Source organism: Rhinoderma darwinii, chromosome 2, assembly GCF_050947455.1.
Source record: "Rhinoderma darwinii isolate aRhiDar2 chromosome 2, aRhiDar2.hap1, whole genome shotgun sequence".
NCBI lineage: Eukaryota > Metazoa > Chordata > Amphibia > Anura > Rhinodermatidae > Rhinoderma > Rhinoderma darwinii.
In genome coordinates this window covers 3365497-3382203 of record NC_134688.1, presented here as the reverse complement: position 1 = coordinate 3382203, position 16707 = coordinate 3365497, and the positions used below count along the sequence as shown (strand labels likewise).

Sequence of the window (16707 nt, the reverse complement as noted above, 5' to 3'; positions counted from 1 at the left end):
AGCACATAACCATGGGCATAACAGTAGTATAGACCTTGAGACACACTAGAGCCCGCGATAACCGCACCTGAAGCTCCTAGTGCTAAAGGATACAACAATTCACACTGTCCCCAATGCTACAATTCCTCACTAACCCGACCCTACGCGTTTCAATACTCATCATCAGGGGTCTGTACTTGGTCACTCTGGCCGGGATGCCAGCGATATTAGTTCAGCAGCAGATATTCTGCTGTACTCCGCGGGAGCGTGCGCGCATAGATGTCAGCGGCACGCCTCACTACGGGACTCTGATCACTATAAACAACTAACTCCTCCCCCCGTCCTCGGCAGCGGTCTGCAGATCAGCCAATCACACTCACTCCCCCGGAATTCATGACGCCTGTCCATGTGACTCCCGGCCATCAGCTGACAACCAGGAATCAACATCGACCGCATCGAGCCGAAGGCGCAGTGGAGACCGCAGACGCGTCACCCATGCTGCACAAGAATAACCCTAAGTTGAGGAAGGAATCCAGCGATATTCAGGTAATGGATAGATATTGCGGATCAGCTCAGGCCCGCAACCGGACAGCCACAAATAAAACACCTAGCCCAAAAAATAGTACATATTGTATAGATAATGGAATAATGGAATGTCTACCACACTTATCAATTTTGAAAAATCTCTTGAAAGGGACCACGTCTATTTAACCTCAACTAGACAAGATGTATTTAACAATTGGATATAAACATATATAAACATAAGATCGCATGACACAATGACCACAGGTCAGGCAGCCATGATGAGAGTGTCCTACTTAAATAAAGCAGGCATAATTGGTCTGCTCATTTAGACCATCTGATTGTACACATGACAATCTATAAATCCACTGGGCTTCCTTATGCAGAATGAGGTTATCCCAGTCCCCTCCCCCCCCCCCGTCCCCACCGCCCCCCCCCCCCCCCCCCGTCCCCCCCGTTTGGGAGGCCTTATGAGTTCAATAGCCTGAAATTGTAAACATTCTGCTGTACCCTGGTGTTTGGCATGTACATGTTTGGATATAGAAGTGTCTCTTGAATGAACAATGTCACCAACATGCTCTCGAATCCGGCGCCTAAACTGCCGTATCGTTTTGCCCACATAGTTCAGGGGACATGGACATGTGATCAGATAGACCACCCCTGCTGTTTTGCAATTAACAAAATCTCGGATTTCATATTCCACCTTGGTGGTAACATTTTGAAATTTGTTTCCTCTCTGAATGAAATCACAAGATTTGCAGCTGCCACATCTATGTGTACCCGGTATCTGTCTATCCATCCATGTGCCTTTAGGTGTAATGGGGTCAAAACAACTCTGCATGACCCTGTCCCTGATGTTTTTGCCTCTGCGGAAAGTGACTGAGGGCCACTGTGTGATCTGATCTGCCAAATCTACATCAGCACTGAGAATGCGCCAGTACCTTTTCAAGATTTGCATGATTTCACTTTGCTTGGAATCATACGTGCCTATGAGTCTCGTAACTCTTTCTTCCTTCCGTTGTCTAGGGACAAGAAGACTTTGCCTATCCGCATCTCTCGCTCCCTTATAGGCCTTCCTGATTACTCCCATAGGAAAACCTCTATCCTTCAGTCTACCCGTGAGCTCTTGCGCCTGTCTTTTAAAGTCCTCCATCGAGCTACAGTTCCGGCGTACTCGCATGAACTGGCCCTTGGGAATACCACGCTTGAGGGGATAAGGGTGGCAGCTATTCCATTGAAGGAGACTGTTGGTTGCTGTTTCCTTGCGGTGTACTTTAGTACAAATTGTACCTTCCGCTGTTTTGGTGATTTTAAGATCTAAAAAGGACAGTTCTTGATTTATTTAAGTAGGACACTCTCATCATGGCTGCCTGACCTGTGGCCATTGTGTCATGCGATCTTATGTTTATATATGTTTATATCCAATTGTTAAATACATCTTGTCTAGTTGAGGTTAAATAGACGTGGTCCCTTTCAAGAGATTTTTCAAAATTGATAAGTGTGGTAGACATTACATTATTCCATTATCTATACAATATGTACTTTTTTTTGGGCTAGGTGTTTTATTTGTGGCTGTCCGGTTGCGGGCCTGAGCTGATCCGCAATATCTATCCATTACCTGAATATCGCTGGATTCCTTCCTCAACTTAGGGTTATTCTTGTGCAGCATGGGTGACGCGTCTGCGGTCTCCACTGCGCCTTCGGCTCGATGAGGTCGATGTTGATTCCTGGTTGTCAGCTGATGGCCGGGAGTCACATGGACAGGCGTCATGAATTCCGGGGGAGTGAGTGTGATTGGCTGATCTGCAGACCGCTGCCGAGGACGGGGGGAGGAGTTAGTTGTTTATAGTGATCAGAGTCCCGTAGTGAGGCGTGCCGCTGACATCTATGCGAGCACGCTCCCGCGGAGTACAGCAGAATACCTGCTGCTGAACTAATATCGCAGGCATCCCGGCCAGAGTGACCAAGTACAGACCCCTGATGATGAGTATTGAAACGCGTAGGGTCAGGTTAGTGAGGAATTGTAGCATTGGGGACAGTGTGAATTGTTGTATCCTTTAGCACTAGGAGTTCCAGGTGCGGTTATCGCGGGCTCTAGTGTGTCTCAAGGTTTATACTACTGTTATGCCCATGGTTATGTGCTGATTCCGGTTTGATATCGTTAATAACATACTGAGTCATAGAGGGTTCGCAATGGTATCAGGACTCAGTAGTTACTGTTTAATACGTTTTTAATACACACGGTGGGGCTTTGTCACGGTGGTGATTGTACCCCTGTTTTTAGAGAGTTATCTAAATAAAGTTATATTTTACTCATATATCACTTCAGTGAATCCAAGTACAGAGAAGAAGAGTTGTAGGAGACAGACCCTCCCCTGCCATATACCTGCCATCTTCTGCCGTGATAGAAAGTGCCGGAACCTCATGGAACATTCCGTCTTGAAGGTCTCACACTTCCGGAACCACTGCGGGAGCTGTATACTGTCTACGAGCCGGGGAGGTGGAGTCTTAGGAAGAAAAAGATACAGGAACTGTTCATTACATAGCGGGGAGGTAACATGTCACATGACCACTTGGCACCTTTTTATTTTGGCTTCAGTGACGCTACAATGGCGCCATCTGTAACATTTATCAAATGACCTGGGGGGATAACCTGAATATCAAGTCAATAAATGGTGAAATCCATTTTTTTGGACCATCTTAATAAAATTTGATGTAATAAAAAATGGTGCCATGCTTGTAAATATGGAAATTTATTGACCGATGATCCTGATCCTGCCACCATAGACTGTATGGACTACTGAACCTTCAATGTGGGGGTCGAGGGATGGAGAATAATTACTCTGTACGCGGGCACAATCCTGTTCCTGTAGTAAACGCTCGGCCCATAGAATCCGCTCATCCCCGGCACGTATTTAGAGCCGCCCAGATGGAAACTTCCAGTCGTGTCCGAGAGCAAAACTGCATCTGAGAATCTGGGGGGACAGAGGAGACATAATGAGTGCAGGCAGAAAGGGGAGGAGTCTACTGTAGTCACCAATCAGATCACTGCCCTAGAATACTATCAGCTGGGGTCTGATTGGATACTATAGAAGCTCCTCCCCTTTAGATCTGCACTGGCTTTAGACTTACATTATGTTTTATGCTCTAGTCAGATCCAAAGCTGTATTTATAATTCTGTAGACTTTCTGCTCTCGGACAGTAGTGCATTATAGAAGCTGGCCTGTTACCCAGTTACAGCTGAGCTGTGATAAGAAACCAGCTGAATTGTGATTGCAGCTTTGTATGTGAATGGAGTATAACACTGGGTTCAGTAAAGTAAAGGATTTACAGATATTCAGTGATATATGGAGAGCTATCCTGCGGGCTGTACATCGCTGAGGTTTTACATATATTATGCTCAATATTCTAACTAACTAAAAAATATTGCTTAAAGTATTTAGTGAGGGGAAAGACGCAGCGTACTGATAAAGATGGCGGACATCACTACAATGTGAGCAGAATACACGTATCCCACTCTATAGTGAGGAGAGCAGTTACCTGTATGGGGTCTCATTAACATTTCCTCCACATATGACGGTCAGGTTTCCCTAAGAAAGACAATGAGATCAGTTTCATTATCACCATCATCATCATCATCACCATCATCATCACCATCATCATTATTACCACCATCATCATCACCACCATCAACTTCACCACTATCATCATCACCATCACCACCATCATCACCATCATCATCACCACCATCATCATCATCATCACCACCATCATCATCACCATCATCATCACCACCACCATCATCATGACCATCATCATTATCATCACCACCATCATCATTATCACCACTCTCATCATCACCACCATCATTATCACCATCATCATCATCATTATAACCATCCTCACCATCATCACCATCATCATCAACACCACCATCAACATCATCATCATCACAACCATCATCGTCACCATCATCACCATCATAATTATCACCATCATCACCATCATAATTATCACCATCAACATCATCATCATCACCATCATCATCATCATCACCACCACCAACCTCACCACCATCATCATTATCACCATCATCACCATCATCATCATCATCACCACCACCATCGCCATCATCATCACAACCATCATCATCACCACCATCATCATCATCACCATCATCACCATCAACCTCACAACCATCATCATTATCACCATCATCACCACCATCATCATCATCATCACCACCATCATCATCATCAACATCATCACCACCATCACAATCATGATCATCACCATCATCATGCTCACCACCATCATCATTATCACCATCATCTTCACCACCATCATCATTACCACCATCATCACCACCATCATCATCACCACCATCATCATCATTACCACCACCATTATTATCACCATCATCACCATCATCATCGCCATCATCACCACCATCATTATCACCACCATCATCATCACCACCATCATCATCATCATCATCACCACCATCATCATCATCACCATCATCATCATCATCACCATCATCATCATCATCATCACCACCATCACCATCATCATCACCACCATCATCACCACCATCATAATTATCACCACCATCATTATCACCACCATCATCACCACCATCATCATCATCACCACCACCATCATCATCATCACCACCACCATCTCCATCATCATCACCTTCATCACCATCATATCACCATCATCATCATCATCATCATCATCACCATCATAATTATCACCACCATCATTATTATCACCATCATCATGACCACCATCATTATTATCACCATCATCATCATCACCATAATCCCCATCATCACCATCATTATTATAACCATCATCATCACCACCACCATCCTCATTCCCACCATTATCACCATCATTGTCGCCATCATCACCATCCTGCAGTTCTGGTTGTGATTGGAGTATAAGACATGATGTAATAGCAGGATTGTGAGTAATGCTTTCCATATAACTTGTGTATTAGACATAATGTAACTGCAGGATTGTGAATACAGCTCTGGAGGTGACTGGAGTACAACACATGATGTCACACTTTGAATTGTAAATTGTGAAGTTCCCACCAGTGAGGTCTCCAATGTCAGCTGGACCTGGCACCACTGATCCAAGGGCACGGGCTGCAGATTCTGGAACGCCTGCGCCTCCCGGGAGAGCAGCTCCACCTGAACGTGCAGATGACCTGGAGATAAAGACACAAACACGACTGACATCTATAATGTGACTGTAATGCAGACCCCTATAGACAGTGTAATATTGCCCATAGGACAATATAGGGACTGACATTTCCAGGAAGGTTTTTCGTGGTATTTTACAGGGAACTTGTCTGTACCTGGAGGTTTTATCCTGTACAAATATCTCCGCTCATCACCAGACAGGAACATCACCAAACTTCCTGATATAAAGGTCATTTCCTGACTCTCAGAACGTCTGTTGTAATGATTCCAGAAAATTACTAACACTACACTTGAGCAGCACAGAGTATTTCAGGAGATGAATAGGGGGAGGCCATGACCTATCCACTCATGTGACGATGTAAGGCTCTGTTCACATTGGTTTTATGGCCGAAGCAGTTACATTGCAGCTCCTCCTGGTGATGTATAAATTACATTGCAGCTCCTCCTGGTGATGTTACTCTTACCTCTCGAATGAGAGGTGGGGGCAAGATCACCCGGTGCACCCCGCCCGCCATAGTCCCTTAAATCCTTCATTTTAGCTACTAGACAGACAATGGTTCAGTTACTTTTTCCCCTCCAATCTCTAACGTTCTTATATATAAACCATACCCCCCCCCTCATGCCTGCCCACTCCGCCCTACACCCGTCATTGTGTATAATCCCATGAGATTCCACTGCAGTGACTCACGTGTTAATCCTGGGATCATAATGTAATAACCCTGTAATCCCCTGTAATCCCGTGTAATCCCCTGTAATCCCAACGATTAGACTAGGTAAAACCTAAACCAGAGCAAAAACTGGAGGTAAAACAAAAAAAAAAAACACTGCAGGACAACCCAACCTGTCTGATCAGAGGAGACACGGCAGGACAACCTGTCTGATCAGAGGAGACACGGCAGGACAACCTGTCTGATCAGAGGAGACACTGCAGGACAACCTGTCTGATCAGAGGAGACACGGCAGGACAACCTGTCTGATCAGAGGAGACACGGCAGGACAACCTGTCTGATCAGAGGAGACACCGCAGGACAACCTGTCTGATCAGAGGAGACACCGCAGGACAACCTGTCTGATCAGAGGAGACACCGCAGGACAACCTGTCTGATCAGAGGAGACACCGCAGGACAACCTGTCTGATCAGAGGAGACACCGCAGGACAACCTGTCTGATCAGAGGAGACACCGCAGGACAACCTGTCTCATCAGAGGAGACACGGCAGGACAACCTGTCTGATCAGAGGAGACACCGCAGGACAACCTGTCTGATCAGAGGAAACACCGCAGGACAACCTGTCTGATCAGAGGAGACACGGCAGGACAACCTGTCTGATCAGAGGAGACACGGCAGGACAACCTGTCTGATCAGAGGAGACACCGCAGGACAACCTGTCTGATCAGAGGAGACACCGCAGGACAACCTGTCTGATCAGAGGAGACACCGCAGGACAACCTGTCTGATCAGAGGACACACCGCAGGACAACCTGTCTGATCAGAGGAGACACCGCAGGACAACCTGTCTGATCAGAGGAGACACCGCAGGACAACCTGTCTGATCAGAGGAGACACCGCAGGACAACCTGTCTGATCAGAGGAGACACCGCAGGACAACCTGTCTGATCAGAGGAGACACCGCAGGACAACCTGTCTGATCAGAGGACACACCGCAGGACAACCTGTCTGATCAGAGGAGACACCGCAGGACAACCTGTCTGATCAGAGGAGACACCGCAGGACAACCTGTCTGATCAGAGGACACACCGCAGGACAACCTGTCTGATCAGAGGAGACACCGCAGGACAACCTGTCTGATCAGAGGAGACACCGCAGGACAACCTGTCTGATCAGAGGAGACACCGCAGGACAACCTGTCTGATCAAAGGAGACACCGCAGGACAACCTGTCTGATCAGAGGAGACACCGCAGGACAACCTGTCTCATCAGAGGAAACACCGCAGGACAACCTGTCTGATCAGAGGAGACACCGCAGGACAACCTGTCTGATCAGAGGAGACACCGCAGGGCAACCTGTCTGATCAGAGGAGACACCGCAGGACAACCTGTCTGATCAGAGGAGACACCGCAGGACAACCTGTCTGATCAGAGGTCATACCGCAGGACTACCTGTCTGATCAGAGGAGACACCGCAGGACAACCTGTCTGATCAGAGGAGACACCGCAGGACAACCTGTCTGATCAGAGGAGACACTGCAGGACAACCTGTCTGATCAGAGGAGACACCGCAGAACAACCTATCTGATCAGAGGAGACACCGCAGGACAACCCTGTCTGATCAGAGGAGACACCGCAGGACAACCTGTCTGATCAGAGGAAACACCGCAGGACAACCTGTCTGATCAGAGGACACACCGCACGACAACCTGTCTGATCAGAGGAGACACCGCAGAACAACCTGTCTGATCAGAGGAAACACCGCAGGACAACCTGTCTGATCAGAGGACACACCGCAGGACAACCTGTCTGATCAGAGGAGACACCGCAGGACAACCTGTCTGATCAGAGGAGACACCGTAGGACAACCTGTCTGATCAGAGGAGACACCGCAGGACAACCTGTCTGATCAGAGGAGACACCGCAGGACAACCTGTCTGATCAGAGGAGACACGGCAGGACAACTTGTCTGGTCAGAGGAGACTATGCAGGACAACTTGTCTGATCAGAGGAGACTATGCAGGACAACCTGTCTGATCAGAGGAGACCGCAGAACAACCTGTCTGATCAGAGGAGACACCGCAGGACAACCTGTCTGATCAGAGGAGACACCGCAGGACAACCTGTCTGATCAGAGGACACACCGCAGGACAACCTGTCTGATCAGAGGACACACCGCAGGACAACCTGTCTGATCAGAGGAGACACCGCAGGACAACCTGTCTGATCAGAGGAGACACCGCAGGACAACCTGTCTGATCAGAGGAGACACCGTAGGACAACCTGTCTGATCAGAGGAGTCACACCGCAGGACAACCTGTCTGATCAGAGGAGACAAGGCAGGACAACCTGTCTGATCAGAGGAGACACTGCAGGACAACCTGTCTGATCAGAGGAGACCGCAGAACAACCTGTCTGATCAGAGGAGACACCGCAGGACAACCTGTCTGATCAGAGGAAACACTGCAGGACAACCTGTCTGATCAGAGGAGACCGCAGAACAACCTGTCTGATCAGAGGAGACACCGCAGGACAACCTGTCTGATCAGAGGAGACACCGCAGGACAACCTGTCTGATCAGAGGAGACACCGCAGGGCAACCTGTCTGATCAGAGGAGACACCGCAGGACAACCTGTCTGATCAGAGGAGACACCGCAGGACAACCTGTCTGATCAGAGGAGACACCGCAGGACAACCTGTCTGATCAGAGGAGACACCGCAGGACAACCTGTCTAAACAGAGGAGACACCGCAGGACAACCTGTCTGATCAGAGGAGACACCGCAGGACAACCTGTCTGATCAGAGGAGACACCGCAGGACAACCTGTCTGATCAGAGGAAACACTGCAGGACAACCTGTCTGATCAGAGGAGACACCGCAGGGCAACCTGTCTGATCAGAGGAGACACCGCAGGACAACCTGTCTCATCAGAGGAGACACCGCAGGACAACCTGTCTGATCAGAGGAGACACCGCAGGACAACCTGTCTGATCAGAGGAGACACCGCAGGACAACCTGTCTGATCAGAGGAGACACCGCAGGACAACCTGTCTGATCAGAGGAGACACCGCAGGATAACCTGTCTGATCAGAGGAGACACTGCAGAACAACCTGTCTGATCAGAGGAGACACCGCAGGACAACCTGTCTGATCAGAGGAGACACCGCAGGACAACCTGTCTGATCAGAGGAGACACCGCAGGGCAACCTGTCTGATCAGAGGAGACACCGCAGGACAACCTGTCTGATCAGAGGAAACACCGCAGGACAACCTGTCTGATCAGAGGAGACACCGCAGGAGAACCTGTCTGATCAGAGGAGACACCGCAGAACAACCTGTCTGATCAGAGGAGACACGGCAGAACAACCTGTCTGATCAGAGGAGACACGGCAGGACAACCTGTCTGATCAGAGGAGACACCGCAGGACAACCTGTCTGATCAGAGGAGACACCGCAGGACAACCTGTCTGATCAGAGGAGACACCGCAGGACAACCTGTCTGATCAGAGGAGACACCGCAGGACAACCTGTCTGATCAGAGGACACACCGCAGGACAACCTGTCTGATCAGAGGAGACACTGCAGGACAACCAGTCTGATCAGAGGAGACACTGCAGGACAACCTGTCTGATCAGAGGTCATACCGCAGGACTACCTGTCTGATCAGAGGAGACACCGCAGGAACACCTGTCTGATCAGAGGAGACACTGCAGGACAACCTGTCTGATCAGAGGAGACACCGCAGAACAACCTGTCTGATCAGAGGAGACACCGCAGGACAACCTGTCTGATCAGAGGAGACACCGCAGGACAACCTGTCTGATCAGAGGAGACACCGCAGGACAACCTGTCTGATCAGAGGAAACACCGCAGGACAACCTGTCTGATCAGAGGACACACCGCAGGACAACCTGTCTGATCAGAGGAGACACCGCAGGACAACCTGTCTGATCAGAGGAGACACCGCAGGACAACCTGTCTGATCAGAGGAGACACGGCAGGACAACTTGTCTGGTCAGAGGAGACTATGCAGGACAACTTGTCTGATCAGAGGAGACTATGCAGGACAACCTGTCTGATCAGAGGAGACACCGCAGGACAACCTGTCTGATCAGAGGAGACACCGCAGGACAACCTGTCTGATCAGAGGAGACACCGCAGAACAACATGTCTGATCAGAGGAGACACCGCAGGACAACCTGTCTGATCAGAGGAAACACCGCAGGACAACCTGTCTGATCAGAGGAGACACCGCAGGACAACCTGTCTGATCAGAGGAGACACCGCAGGACAACCTGTCTGATCAGAGGAGACACCGCAGGACAACCTGTCTGATCAGAGGAGACACCGCAGGACAACCTGTCTGATCAGAGGAGACACCGCAGGACAACCTGTCTGATCAGAGGAGACATCGCAGGACAACCTGTCTGATCAGAGGAGACACCGCAGGACAACCTGTCTGATCAGAGGAGACACCGCAGGACAACCTGTCTGATCAGAGGAGACACCGCAGGATAACCTGTCTGATCAGAGGAGACACTGCAGAACAACCTGTCTGATCAGAGGAGACACCGCAGGACAACCTGTCTGATCAGAGGAGACACCGCAGGACAACCTGTCTGATCAGAGGACACACCGCAGGACAACCTGTCTGATCAGAGGAGACACCGCAGGACAACCTGTCTGATCAGAGGAGACACGGCAGGACAACTTGTCTGGTCAGAGGAGACTATGCAGGACAACTTGTCTGATCAGAGGAGACTATGCAGGACAACCTGTCTGATCAGAGGAGACACCGCAGGACAACCTGTCTGATCAGAGGAGACACCGCAGAACAACCTGTCTGATCAGAGGAGACACCGCAGGACAACCTGTCTGATCAGAGGAGACACCGCAGGACAACCTGTCTGATCAGAGGAGACACCGCAGGACAACCTGTCTGATCAGAGGTCATACCGCAGGACTACCTGTCTGATCAGAGGAGACACCGCAGGACAACCTGTCTGATCAGAGGAGACACCGCAGGACAACCTGTCTGATCAGAGGAGACACTGCAGGACAACCTGTCTGATCAGAGGAGACACCGCAGAACAACCTATCTGATCAGAGGAGACACCGCAGGACAACCTGTCTGATCAGAGGAGACACCGCAGGACAACCTGTCTCATCAGAGGAAACACCGCAGGACAACCTGTCTGATCAGAGGAGACACCGCAGGACAACCTGTCTGATCAGAGGAGACACCGCAGGGCAACCTGTCTGATCAGAGGAGACACCGCAGGACAACCTGTCTGATCAGAGGAGACACCGCAGGACAACCTGTCTGATCAGAGGTCATACCGCAGGACTACCTGTCTGATCAGAGGAGACACCGCAGGACAACCTGTCTGATCAGAGGAGACACCGCAGGACAACCTGTCTGATCAGAGGAGACACTGCAGGACAACCTGTCTGATCAGAGGAGACACCGCAGAACAACCTATCTGATCAGAGGAGACACCGCAGGACAACCCTGTCTGATCAGAGGAGACACCGCAGGACAACCTGTCTGATCAGAGGAAACACCGCAGGACAACCTGTCTGATCAGAGGACACACCGCACGACAACCTGTCTGATCAGAGGAGACACCGCAGAACAACCTGTCTGATCAGAGGAAACACCGCAGGACAACCTGTCTGATCAGAGGACACACCGCAGGACAACCTGTCTGATCAGAGGAGACACCGCAGGACAACCTGTCTGATCAGAGGAGACACCGTAGGACAACCTGTCTGATCAGAGGAGACACCGCAGGACAACCTGTCTGATCAGAGGAGACACCGCAGGACAACCTGTCTGATCAGAGGAGACACGGCAGGACAACTTGTCTGGTCAGAGGAGACTATGCAGGACAACTTGTCTGATCAGAGGAGACTATGCAGGACAACCTGTCTGATCAGAGGAGACCGCAGAACAACCTGTCTGATCAGAGGAGACACCGCAGGACAACCTGTCTGATCAGAGGAGACACCGCAGGACAACCTGTCTGATCAGAGGACACACCGCAGGACAACCTGTCTGATCAGAGGACACACCGCAGGACAACCTGTCTGATCAGAGGAGACACCGCAGGACAACCTGTCTGATCAGAGGAGACACCGCAGGACAACCTGTCTGATCAGAGGAGACACCGTAGGACAACCTGTCTGATCAGAGGAGACACACCGCAGGACAACCTGTCTGATCAGAGGAGACAAGGCAGGACAACCTGTCTGATCAGAGGAGACACTGCAGGACAACCTGTCTGATCAGAGGAGACCGCAGAACAACCTGTCTGATCAGAGGAGACACCGCAGGACAACCTGTCTGATCAGAGGAAACACTGCAGGACAACCTGTCTGATCAGAGGAGACCGCAGAACAACCTGTCTGATCAGAGGAGACACCGCAGGACAACCTGTCTGATCAGAGGAGACACCGCAGGACAACCTGTCTGATCAGAGGAGACACCGCAGGGCAACCTGTCTGATCAGAGGAGACACCGCAGGACAACCTGTCTGATCAGAGGAGACACCGCAGGACAACCTGTCTGATCAGAGGAGACACCGCAGGACAACCTGTCTGATCAGAGGAGACACCGCAGGACAACCTGTCTAAACAGAGGAGACACCGCAGGACAACCTGTCTGATCAGAGGAGACACCGCAGGACAACCTGTCTGATCAGAGGAGACACCGCAGGACAACCTGTCTGATCAGAGGAAACACTGCAGGACAACCTGTCTGATCAGAGGAGACACCGCAGGGCAACCTGTCTGATCAGAGGAGACACCGCAGGACAACCTGTCTCATCAGAGGAGACACCGCAGGACAACCTGTCTGATCAGAGGAGACACCGCAGGACAACCTGTCTGATCAGAGGAGACACCGCAGGACAACCTGTCTGATCAGAGGAGACACCGCAGGACAACCTGTCTGATCAGAGGAGACACCGCAGGATAACCTGTCTGATCAGAGGAGACACTGCAGAACAACCTGTCTGATCAGAGGAGACACCGCAGGACAACCTGTCTGATCAGAGGAGACACCGCAGGACAACCTGTCTGATCAGAGGAGACACCGCAGGGCAACCTGTCTGATCAGAGGAGACACCGCAGGACAACCTGTCTGATCAGAGGAAACACCGCAGGACAACCTGTCTGATCAGAGGAGACACCGCAGGAGAACCTGTCTGATCAGAGGAGACACCGCAGAACAACCTGTCTGATCAGAGGAGACACGGCAGAACAACCTGTCTGATCAGAGGAGACACGGCAGGACAACCTGTCTGATCAGAGGAGACACCGCAGGACAACCTGTCTGATCAGAGGAGACACCGCAGGACAACCTGTCTGATCAGAGGAGACACCGCAGGACAACCTGTCTGATCAGAGGAGACACCGCAGGACAACCTGTCTGATCAGAGGACACACCGCAGGACAACCTGTCTGATCAGAGGAGACACCGCAGGACAACCAGTCTGATCAGAGGAGACACTGCAGGACAACCTGTCTGATCAGAGGTCATACCGCAGGACTACCTGTCTGATCAGAGGAGACACCGCAGGAACACCTGTCTGATCAGAGGAGACACTGCAGGACAACCTGTCTGATCAGAGGAGACACCGCAGAACAACCTGTCTGATCAGAGGAGACACCGCAGGACAACCTGTCTGATCAGAGGAGACACCGCAGGACAACCTGTCTGATCAGAGGAGACACCGCAGGACAACCTGTCTGATCAGAGGAAACACCGCAGGACAACCTGTCTGATCAGAGGACACACCGCAGGACAACCTGTCTGATCAGAGGAGACACCGCAGGACAACCTGTCTGATCAGAGGAGACACCGCAGGACAACCTGTCTGATCAGAGGAGACACGGCAGGACAACTTGTCTGGTCAGAGGAGACTATGCAGGACAACTTGTCTGATCAGAGGAGACTATGCAGGACAACCTGTCTGATCAGAGGAGACACCGCAGGACAACCTGTCTGATCAGAGGAGACACCGCAGGACAACCTGTCTGATCAGAGGAGACACCGCAGAACAACATGTCTGATCAGAGGAGACACCGCAGGACAACCTGTCTGATCAGAGGAAACACCGCAGGACAACCTGTCTGATCAGAGGAGACACCGCAGGACAACCTGTCTGATCAGAGGAGACACCGCAGGACAACCTGTCTGATCAGAGGAGACACCGCAGGACAACCTGTCTGATCAGAGGAGACACCGCAGGACAACCTGTCTGATCAGAGGAGACACCGCAGGACAACCTGTCTGATCAGAGGAGACATCGCAGGACAACCTGTCTGATCAGAGGAGACACCGCAGGACAACCTGTCTGATCAGAGGAGACACCGCAGGACAACCTGTCTGATCAGAGGAGACACCGCAGGATAACCTGTCTGATCAGAGGAGACACTGCAGAACAACCTGTCTGATCAGAGGAGACACCGCAGGACAACCTGTCTGATCAGAGGAGACACCGCAGGACAACCTGTCTGATCAGAGGACACACCGCAGGACAACCTGTCTGATCAGAGGAGACACCGCAGGACAACCTGTCTGATCAGAGGAGACACGGCAGGACAACTTGTCTGGTCAGAGGAGACTATGCAGGACAACTTGTCTGATCAGAGGAGACTATGCAGGACAACCTGTCTGATCAGAGGAGACACCGCAGGACAACCTGTCTGATCAGAGGAGACACCGCAGAACAACCTGTCTGATCAGAGGAGACACCGCAGGACAACCTGTCTGATCAGAGGAGACACCGCAGGACAACCTGTCTGATCAGAGGAGACACCGCAGGACAACCTGTCTCATCAGAAGAGACACCGCAGGACAACCTGTCTGATCAGAGGAGACACCGCAGGACAACCTGTCTCATCAGAAGAGACACCGCAGGACAACCTGTCTGATCAGAGGAGACACGGCAGGACAACCTGTCTGATCAGAGGAGACACCGCAGGACAACCTGTCTGATCAGAGGAAACACCGCAGGACAACCTGTCTGATCAGAGGAGACACCGCAGGACAACCTGTCTGATCAGAGGAGACACCGCAGGACAACCTGTCTGATCAGAGGAGACACCGCAGGACAACCTGTCTGATCAGAGGAGACACGGCAGGACAACCTGTCTGATCAGAGGAAACACCGCAGGACAACCTGTCTGATCAGAGGACACACCGCAGGACAACCTGTCTGATCAAAGGAGAAACCGCAGGACAACCTGTCTGATCAGAGGAGACACCGCAGGACAACCTGTCTGATCAGAGGAGACACCGTAGGACAACCTGTCTGATCAGAGGAGACACTGCAGGACAACCTGTCTGATCAGAGGAGACACCGCAGGACAACCTGTCTGATCAGAGGAGACACTGCAGGACAACCTGTCTGATCAGAGGAGACACCGCAGGACAACCTGTCTGATCAGAGGAGACACCGCAGGACAACCTGTCTAATCAGAGGAGACACTGCAGGACAACCTGTCTGATCAGAGGAGACACCGCAGGACAACCAGTCTGATCAGAGGAGACACCGCAGGACAACCTGTCTGATCAGAGGTCATACCGCAGGACTACCTGTCTGATCAGAGGAGACACCGCAGGAACACCTGTCTGATCAGAGGAGACACCGCAGGACAACCTGTCTGATCAGAGGAGACACCGCAGAACAACCTGTCTGATCAGAGGAGACACCGCAGGACAACCTGTCTGATCAGAGGAGACACCGCAGGACAACCTGTCTGATCAGAGGAGACACCGCAGGACAACCTGTCTGATCAGAGGAGACACCGCAGGACAACCTGTCTGATCAGAGGAGACACCGCAGGACAACCTGTCTGATCAGAGGAGACACCGCAGGACAACCTGTCTGATCAGAGGAGACACCGCAGGACAACCTGTCTGATCAGAGGAGACACCGCAGGACAACCTGTCTGATCAGAGGAGACACCACAGGACAACCTGTCTGATCAGAGGACACACCGCAGGACAACCTGTCTGATCAGAGGAGACACCGCAGGACAACCTGTCTGATCAGAGGAGACACCGCAGGACAACCTGTCTGATCAGAGGAGACACCGCAGGACAACCTGTCTGATCAGAGGAGACACCGCAGGACAACCTGTCTGATCAGAGGAGACAAGGCAGGACAACCTGTCTGATCAGAGGAGACACTGCAGGACAACCTGTCTGATCAGAGGAGACCGCAGAACAACCTGTCTGATCAGAGGAGACACCGCAGGACAACCTGTCTGATCAGAGGAAACACTGCAGGACAACCTGTCTGATCAGA

General features: G+C 51.0%; 1 protein-coding gene across 1 annotated transcript in view; it reads right to left on the bottom strand.

The window, feature by feature from the left end:
* The window catches only part of LOC142740323 (protein sel-1 homolog 3-like), a 53121-nt gene that overhangs the window by 5851 nt on the left and 30563 nt on the right, over positions 1 to 16707 (bottom strand). The window contains exons 5-8 of the mRNA XM_075849869.1: positions 5607 to 5722; positions 4042 to 4091; positions 3344 to 3476; positions 2888 to 3008 (exon numbers count right to left, since the gene is read on the bottom strand). Of these exons, the coding sequence (XP_075705984.1) occupies positions 2888 to 3008; positions 3344 to 3476; positions 4042 to 4091; positions 5607 to 5722 (420 nt within the window). The remainder of the gene's footprint in view (positions 1 to 2887; positions 3009 to 3343; positions 3477 to 4041; positions 4092 to 5606; positions 5723 to 16707) is intronic.